The sequence below is a fragment of the Nelumbo lutea genome, chromosome 5, assembly GCF_056320005.1.
Source record: "Nelumbo lutea isolate HS-2025 chromosome 5, American lotus-T2T, whole genome shotgun sequence".
NCBI lineage: Eukaryota > Viridiplantae > Streptophyta > Magnoliopsida > Proteales > Nelumbonaceae > Nelumbo > Nelumbo lutea.
The window spans coordinates 40,485,891-40,495,577 of NC_142688.1; the positions used below are offsets into that span (position 1 = coordinate 40,485,891).

Below are 9,687 nucleotides of genomic sequence, written 5' to 3' on the forward strand. Positions count from 1 at the left end.
GCTCCAATAATTTCCTTGAAACAAGCCCAATTTACATTGAAATTTCTCAGACCGTATTTCACGTTCCAAACAAAGTCAAAGTCATACAAACTACATGAACTTTCTCAGAGGATATTTTTCATTTCAGTTTGGCGAAGTTTGGAAATTTTTTTAGACCCGATCAAATGGAACTATTTTGGACTAAACACAATTAGAAAGTTTAAAAACATATATACCAGCATAAATAATACTTAATAGTCTTTTATTCACCATAAAATCATTGAATCATTTCATTCTATATAAACATCAAAATTGGTTAAGGTTTCTAGTATTCACGGAATTGCTTGCAAAACAATCTTTTCATTCTAAACCCAACCACTTTCTAAGTTCAGTTCAAATCAAACTGTCAATTTCAGTTTAATTTGATTCAATTTAGTGGTTTAAGCCTTTAAGGGAAAAAGTACTTCCTAGCTCACTGCAGAATTTTGAATTACAGCCCCCCATAGTCTTCTAGTAGCCTCCCCCCCCCCCCCCATAAATCACATCATGCCCTGCCCATGGATTTGGCATTCATCCACCTTCAGGATTCATCCCTTGTACAATGAGACTAAAGAATTCTGAGCTGAACTGATCAATCATTCTCTTATAGTTTAAGGTATTGCCATCAAACCATCAAATCAAACTATCAATTCTAGTTCAATTCAATAGCTTGATGGCGATGCCTTTGGTGGACCATCCACAACTCAGTTGCAGGAATGCTCTAATATTTCAAAACCTAAGGCTCAGTTTGGAAGGAGTACAAATACAAATATGTACAGTCCATCCAAACTAAGCCTAAGGGAAATTGCTTAAATTTCCTTAATTATCCAAGAAATATTAAAAGCACCCTTATTTGACATGACTTTAGTTTGGTCAATTTTTACTATAAAATGATCAAAAAGATATAATATCCCTCAAATTATTGAACAATGACGAATTAGATTGTACTACTGTTCGTGCTTCAATGGAGGAAGAGAAAGGAGGAAGGCTATTTTGCTTTCTAAGTTTTTCTTTACTCAACAATCACTGATCCAATTGTTATTTTCGACTCTTATGATGATTCACAGGTTTTTCCTCACTCCGATGTCATCAAGTCATTTGAAAGAAACGGCCCAAGACAGCCTAGAGGTCTTGTGGACTCTAAGCCCATAACCTGGCAATTGCTTGCTTCTGTAAAAAAGAATATTAAAAAATAAAAAAAAAAGGAAATAGTTATTATAAATGGGTTATGAAATGATAATTTTAGTTTTATCCATTCGATATGGTATCCAATTAATCAATCATCCAAGTGGGTAGCGAAATTTGAACCAATTCGGGTCATTCAAACAATGTACCAAATCAACAAAAGAATCGAAGATATCAAAATTGTCTAAAGATATGATTTAGGTTGCCTTTGGCCTTTGATTACACTTTTTCACATTTCCAACATGATGCAAATAACATTAATGCCCTCATTGTTGTCATCTATTTAACAATAATAATAACATTTTATATTGAAATATCGGTAATATGATTTTGAATGCATGGTTGAGATAAATTGAGTTATCATTTGAGGCCATTTTGATGGTGTAGATCGTTGGCATGTTTTAATTTGTACATCACTTTAATTGATTATGCGAGATTGGTTGAAGTCTCGGTATATTGCTTGGATGGCCAAGATTAATAGAAGCCATGCTAAATGGTATCCAATTAATGAATTTGATCCAACATTCCAACCACCGGGTTCCATATGCTAGAATATACAATCTTTTGTATTTATTAATCCAAATTAGATATCGCTTAAAATTGATTTCTTCCTTTTCTTTTCGCTTTTGCTTTCAAAGCTAGCAGAAAAATAATATATAAGGGCAACTAGGTAACTTCATGTTCACCAATTAACACGGCTAGGGGCTTTGATAATTATAGAGGGTAACAGACTAACAGTTGGAGTGTCTCAGTAATTACCCAGAGTTCTAAACTATCGTGTATATATACCGCTACGAGCAAATCGCTGTTCTTCATCTACCTAAAACCAGATACACAAAATCAGGTCTGCACAGTTGCAAAGAGAGAGATGGGTTGGAAGATTGTCGTCGTGTCAGTAATCCTACTTCTGAATGCGGCATCAACTTCTTCTCAGAGTTCGGCGAAGCCTGGTTGCCAAGAAAAATGTGGGGATGTGAACATCCCGTATCCCTTTGGAGTTGGAAATAATGATTCAGACTGTTTCAGAGACTCACATTTCCGCTTTGTTTGTAACACTTCATCTGGCCATCCAGTGCTTCTTCGTTTCCCTACAGGAAATATACCCTTCCGGAATATATCGTTAGAAGGCCAAACCACCGTCCACATCCCGATTGCTATGGACTGTTACAATCAAAGTGGTAGAACCTATGACGGGTTCCAAGAAATAGATATCACACTGGCAAAGCAATTCAGCTTCTCGAGCACCCGAACCAAATTCACGGCGATCGGTTGCGACACCCTCGCCTACATGTCGAGTTCATCATCATCAGGTCATTCTTTTACGAGCGGCTGCATCTCATTTTGTTCGACCAACGAAGTTCTGATTAATGGCTCCTGTTCCGGCATTGGATGCTGCCAGACTTCCATTCCAAATGGTCTGAATACCTTTAACGTCAGCCTCTCCAGCTTTTACAACCACACCTACTCGTTGGACTTCAATCCCTGCAGCTACGCCTTCCTGGCTGACCAAGATTGGTTTAATAACTTCAATTTCTCCTCACCCGACCTCATGGATCTCCCCAAGAAGAGGCTTCCGATCGGGTACGACGGAGCCCCTGTAACTCCAGTGGTGCTGGACTGGGTAATCCCCGACGACAACTGCACCTATGCAATAAAGAATCGGACGAGCTACGCATGTGGAAACAACACCTATTGCTCCGATTCCTCCAACCCCACCGGCGGCTATAATTGTCACTGTAAGCAAGGTTACCGGGGGAACCCTTATCTACCCCAAGGATGCCAAGGTGATGATGGCGACCTCTCTTAATAATTTGTTGTTTTCACAATTCATTTCACCCTACTGAGAATTAATAACTTCCATTCATGGCTGGTTTTGCATGTAGACATTGATGAATGCAAGGAAGACAATAACTGCACACATGTGTGCACAAATACAGTGGGAAGTTACAAATGTTCGTGCCCCAAGGGGACTCACGGAGACGGCTTCAAGGGAGGATCTGGTACTGCTTGCATTAAAAACCAAAGCCGAGTGATTGAGATTGCTTTAGGTAATATTAATTATATTTTTCCAGTTCCATTTATAATTTATCTTATAATTAAACAAACCGATCAAATTTATTTAATAAAATCCCGCTGTAAGCCTGTGACCACGTTGAAGCCAAAAATGTTTGTTCTTAAGTGAGCAAGTTGACTTGACCAAAAATGTGTGTGCTCAAGTCTCCAATATGAATCTGGATTTCCTCCTCACATACCAATGAATCACCTCTTATTAATAAAATAAAAATTTTATTTAAAAAAAGATGACAAAGACGGGGAAAAGGATAACCATGCTTGTCCAGACACGCATATAGAACACCAGTTGTTTTGTGGTCATCATGGATTATTTATATGCGCAGCTGGATGAGCTTGATCAGCAATGTGTTGTGGCCAGATGATCCGAACTCCAAAAAGGACCCAGCCTGCTGGCCAAAAACAATAACACTCGCCTAGGTATAGAGAGCACCACTTCACCCACCAAACCCCTACACACCAAAAAATGTCAAAAAAGAAGCAAACAATTAATTAAACAAAAACAAGCTCCCAGGACCAATACAAGCCAAACTAGCGACATCCCAAACCGCAATAACAACTACAAGACCTTGCCACCTCTACCCCTTCCTCTTGCACTCTTAGCACCCTGATTTCATTTTCTTAATTAAAACATCTACATAAACGTCCAAGAGACTTATCTAACTGTAGCCTGCTGGCACTCTTCCAATCTTGTACGCATTCACATCTTCTTCCACTTCCAGCTCGCTATTGCACTCCGGTTGCTCTTCCCCCACTCTAAAGTCTTAACCAAGAACTTTTCCAAACGGTTGAGATTCACCTTCTTTTTCTGCTTCCAAGAACAATCAGATTTTCTTCCCACTACTTTCTAGTTGCTACCCACACTCTATCCACTATGAATTGTAGCCACACATCGCCATCTTGAATTGTGAATGTGGGTAAAAAAACTGGGTAATTGGCCAATCAAAAAGGACCTAGTGAGTTTAGTTACCTAAATATTCTTTCTCTACTCTTATCTACTAAACTTGTTGTAGTAGGGTCTACCAGAGGTCCAACCACCCTCATATCAGGATACGAAGAGCCCCCCTTCTCTCCCACCCTCAAACCCCTAGAAGAGCCGTGCATTATGATAGAAATTCCCAATTCTCTGGCAAATACAGCCCTTTTGATCATTTCTTCACATGTACCTGCAGTAGCATTCAAGTAATGTCCTTTGATTTCTCCTATTTCGACTTGTGCTTTGTAAATTGCTTCGGCACAAAATAAGAAACGGTCTCTCCAATGCAAAGTCTTCAGGCCCACCTGAGCCAGCCCTAAGTAAATTCCTCTTTGTCCAACACCCAAGACTCTTTTTACAGTATATGACTTTCTTAACGTGCAACCTAACCTGGGCCTTTAATCTCACAGACCCCAATTTTTCTTTGAATCTGTCCCAAATTTTGGTGTAACCTAACTGAGCTCAAGCCTCATACCGTCTTGGCAAGTCGAGATCGAATAGCTAGTTATTCAGTTCAGTTCGGCTCGATTCTACCCCTACCCTCAAATACCCATAATCCTTTGTAAAATATCCATAAATTAGATATTTTAGATGGTTGTTTCAGGATGAGGAAAATTTGGCGATTTCCCATCCCCAATGGGGAATGAGTGCCTCACCCCAAACCTGCCCCACCACTGGGGTCGGAGCAGGGATGGAGGAGAGTGTCTTGACTTGCTGGGGCAAAGGACAAAGAGGAGTGTCCCATCCCATGCATTGCACACCCCCCACTAGTATATTTTTAAAGATGATAATCTATTTTCTACACATTAACGTATTTTAATCCATGTTTATATTTTTATTATTTGATTGGGATGTCATAGGTTCGACTATTTTATCTATTGGAAAAATAATTTGACTTATTGATTCACCACTTTGGAGGAAAAATGTTTCTATTTTGAAATAGTCTATTTTTTAATTGAAACGCATGGTTAGGGGTGCCAATGGGACCAGGTTTGGTTTCGACCCAGTTCGAATCAAAATCAATTTAAATGACAGCCCAATAAGACATATTGAATTGGACCAGTCCTGACTTAATGGTCCAAAGTGTTTATTGGATTGGATCTGGTCCATTTGTAATGGATTTATATTGAATTTGGTCAGACTGAACAAGCAATATCTGGTCCACTGACTGAATATACATAACTGGAGTACAGGTGTCAAAGGACCAAATTTGGGTTAGACCCAATCTAAAATACACCTAGTTTAAACAGATTCAGCAGTCCAAACATTGAATTGGGCCAGTCCAGAATGACCCAAAGTAATCATCATATTGGATTAGACCTGATCCATTTGTAATGGATTCATAGCGGACCAAATTGGATTGGATCAATATGCAGTCCACGCTTGACCTGATCAGTATATATGCCTAATTCCTATACATAATTAAATAATATTATAGTTTTTACTTATCTGTAAATTGGTTTGTTTATATGCAGCTGGAGGATCCTGCGTGTTGTTGTTCCTTATCATTGGTGTTGGATGGAGCTGCTGGGTTTTTCAAAAACGTAAACTCAAACAGAAATTCTTCCAAGAAAATGGAGGTGTATTTTTAAAACAATTACTTGCTTTGCATGGCGACGATAGTGAGAGAAAGTTAAAGATATTTACTTCAGAGGAACTTAGAAAAGCAACTAACAATTACAATGAGAGCCGAATCGTTGGTAAAGGAGCTTATGGCACGGTTTACAAAGGGACGTTACCAGACGAGAGAGATATTGCCATTAAAATGTCAAAAGAAACAAACAAGATCCAAATTAAAGAATTCATAAATGAGATTGTCATTCTTGCTCGTCTCAATCACGAAAATGTGGTGAAGCTATTAGGCTGTTGTTTAGAAACCCCAGTTCCAATTTTAGTTTATGAGTTTATTACAAGGGGGACCTTGTTTCATCGAATCCATGGAGATGGGAGACAAAAGTTTGTGTTTTCATGGGAGCATCGATTAAGAATAGCAGCAGAAACTGCAGGAGCACTTGCATATCTGCATTCAGTAGGTGATCCGCCAATCATTCATGGAGATGTCAAGTCTACGAACATACTCTTAGATGATAAATTCACTGCAAAAGTATCAGATTTTGGTGCTTCAAGATTCGTCCCCCTGAATCAAATGCAGTTATCTACGCTTGTACAAGGAACTTTTGGTTACATAGATCCAGAATATATGCAAACAAGGCAGTTAACTGACAAGAGTGATGTTTATAGCTTTGGTGCAGTCCTTGTGGAGCTATTAACAGGAAAGAAGATTTATTCTGATGGCAGGCTTGAAGAACGGAAAAATATGGCAAAGTATTTTGTTTCATCAATGAAACAGAACCGTCTCTTTGATATCCTAGATGATGAAGTGATGCATGGAGAAAATCGTACGCAGCTTCAAGGAGTTGCGGAGATTGCAGAACAATGCCTACGATTGAGTGGGGAAGAGAGACCAACAATGAGAGAAGTTGCTGTGGAGTTAGACTACTTACGAGGACGTGGAGTTGGTAAGCACTCATGGGTGAAAGAGAACTATGATGAAGAATCTGTGCAGTTGTTGGTTGAATCTTCTTTGGACTCTCAAATTGAAAGCTCTACCATGGGAATCGACAGCTCAAAGAATCAAGTTATATTACCCCTAGATGGTGGGAGATAATTTGCTATAGTAGTTTGGATCTATTGCACCACCATTTTCCTCAATTTTCTCTTAAACTTCCATTCAATCTGATATATATAGGTGTCTCCTTACACATGTGTGAATATTCATTCATGTGAAACACACATTTGATGACACATCTGCAACACAGTAAATGGAAGCATAGAAGAATAGTGTATGAAAAAGGTGAGTGCAGGAGAAGTGTAGTGTTAGTGTTGTGTTTTTTTCTTATTGTTATCTTCTCATGTTGTTGTTCTTCTTTTCAGTTCGGTGCCAGTGTTTGTTTTAGTGTTAATGTTAGTGTTAGTGTTAGGAAATAAATTAAGTGCAAGAGAAGTGTAGTGTGTTAGTGTTATGTTTTGCTTTATTGTTATCTTCGTTGTTCTTTTCAGTTCAATGTCAGTGTCAGTGTCAGTGTTAGTGTTGTATTTTTCCTAATTGTTATCTTTTTATATTGTTCTTCATTTCAGTTCTTGTTTAGTTTTTGTCACTAATGATCATTTTGTATGTCCAACTATATTGTGTTGGGCCTTTACAAATTTGATAATCCAATGCATTTGCTGATTTGATATATTGTGTTTTTATGTCATTAATATATACATATATATATATATGTTACTTTAACAATTTTGTTTCATTTACTAATTTGATAATCCAATGCATTTGCACCATTAATATTCTAAATCCAATGGACAAGATTAATCTTTTCAAATCTTATAAATAAAATTTGGATATAAGCATATTTGACCTTCCAATCGATTTTTGAACACCTATTGTTAGGCCTTTTACAATGAGATTGATGTGTGATTAAGAGGTTATACATGTTGGTCTCACATAACAGTTGTATTGGTTATCATCTCATTTTGTGTAATGGGACAAATATCTTTTTTCCCTAAAAGTGAGAGATCAAGAGGGTAAAAAATGCCCCATAAATTATTCCAACCTATATTCAAAAGAAAAATAGCTTTTCAGAATTCAATTGTGCATAATGTATCATATATAGTCAGGCTTACAAGATCTTGAGCCTACTATTTTCTTGGTTTACTTTGAGTTCAAAAACTAATCAAACACATAATAAGATTCAAACTCAATTACAACCAAACTTGATTAAAGATAGCTATGATCCCTTGCGCAAATTTTGGTCATCACAAGCTATCTTGAATTTCATGATCCCTTGGATCAACTTCAAATACTTGTTACTATATATGTTCATGATCCCAATCAAGTGAAGGCAAGAACAAATCTCAAGTCTTGTCTAGAACCAGCTACAACTGAGCCAATAGAGTTTATGTGAAGTTATGGATTATTGCAATACATGTGAATTTATAGATTGTAGCTTGGTTGTTGAATTTATGGATTATTGCAATACATGTAGATTGGCTAGAACCAGCTACAACTGAGCCAATAGGGAAGCCCAGTCCAGCCCAGCTCTGTTGAGAATAGGCAAGGGTTCATCTGATCACGTTTTAACAATTGGTAGAATTTTTCCTTTTCACCTTTTGCCTGTAAAATGCTCTGCCACTCCACATGTACATTCAGGGACTATATAAAGAATGTAGAGCACAACAAACAAGCAAAATCATGTACAAGAAAAAGCTGAATAATAATATTCAAATAAAAGAGAAGCAAATACACTATAATTAAAAATAATTATGCATATCACTAATAATAAACACACGAAGATACAAACATAATAAACACATAATATATCACTTAAACCATACACGTACTCGACTTCACTTAGAATTACACATAATACTCATAGGGGTGAGCCTCTATTTATAAATGAGCTAATCCTTTTACATTAAATACAAAAATATTCCAGTGGAGGGAGGCACGTCCCGAAATGGCCCATAAGCTGGCACGTCAAAGCCTGCACTTTGCATAGGCCGCAAGAAGGTCATGTCGTGCCAATCTAACATGGCCCGTTTTACAGCTTTATTTATTAGGAAATAACTCTTCTTTCTCATATAATGCTTATTACAAAAAAGACACAAAAATCCACTTTTTTTTCATAATTATATTGTAAAACAAGTCAACGGCAAAGTGTTATTTAACATTCCCATTTAATGTTTGTTAGGGAAAATACACAAAAATCCCTCTTTTTGTTCAATAATTGGAAAACAAACCATGGTAATTGTTGAGACCTCCCTTGATGTTTTTGACCGTTGCTTAAACCTCCCCTGAAGTTGGGTAATTGCAATCACCTCCCCTGAAGTTTGGTAATTGCAATCACCTCCCTTAAACTTCTTGACATAGTTATAAGTCAACCCCCTTGGTAAAATCCTCTAACAAGAGGTATGAAAATGTCTAAAATACCCATGTAATTATTATTAAATTTTCTTATTGAATAAATTTAAAATGGGATGATTTTTATTAATACTTTTATCATTTATAATGACATTTTGTTAATAATCATATCATTTCTCAAAAAAATGAATTTGTTAATAATTATAATTAAATTAATTTCACATTTCAGATATTAATAATTTTATTGATGATGAAGTAAATAAATATTTACTTTAAAATGCAATTTACTTGATTAATTAACTAAAAAATAATTCTTTTAAATGGAAGTTGATTATTTATCCTATAATAATCTACCATTGAATTATCAAATGGGTTATAAGTTACAATTAAATAAAACTTAATTTTTAATATGAAATAAATAATAATCATATTAAGTTAATTTAAATCAACTATATTTTCGATTGTATTTTGATTGAATTTAATTTTTGTTACCTATTATATTTAATGCAACTCTAATGGA

General features: G+C 36.4%; 1 protein-coding gene across 1 annotated transcript; it reads left to right on the plus strand.

Moving 5' to 3' along the window:
- The first annotated feature begins 2,572 nt into the window (after nucleotides 1–2,572).
- On the plus strand, nucleotides 2,573–7,308 carry LOC148851910 (putative wall-associated receptor kinase-like 16). The gene is made up of 3 exons (XM_088947296.1): nucleotides 2,573–2,987; nucleotides 3,087–3,251; nucleotides 5,725–7,308. The coding sequence occupies exons 1-3, from the start codon at nucleotides 2,753–2,755 to the stop codon at nucleotides 6,915–6,917; spliced, it is 1,593 nt and encodes a 530-aa protein (XP_088803422.1). The 5' UTR covers nucleotides 2,573–2,752; the 3' UTR covers nucleotides 6,918–7,308.
- The last annotated feature ends 2,379 nt before the right edge of the window (nucleotides 7,309–9,687 follow it).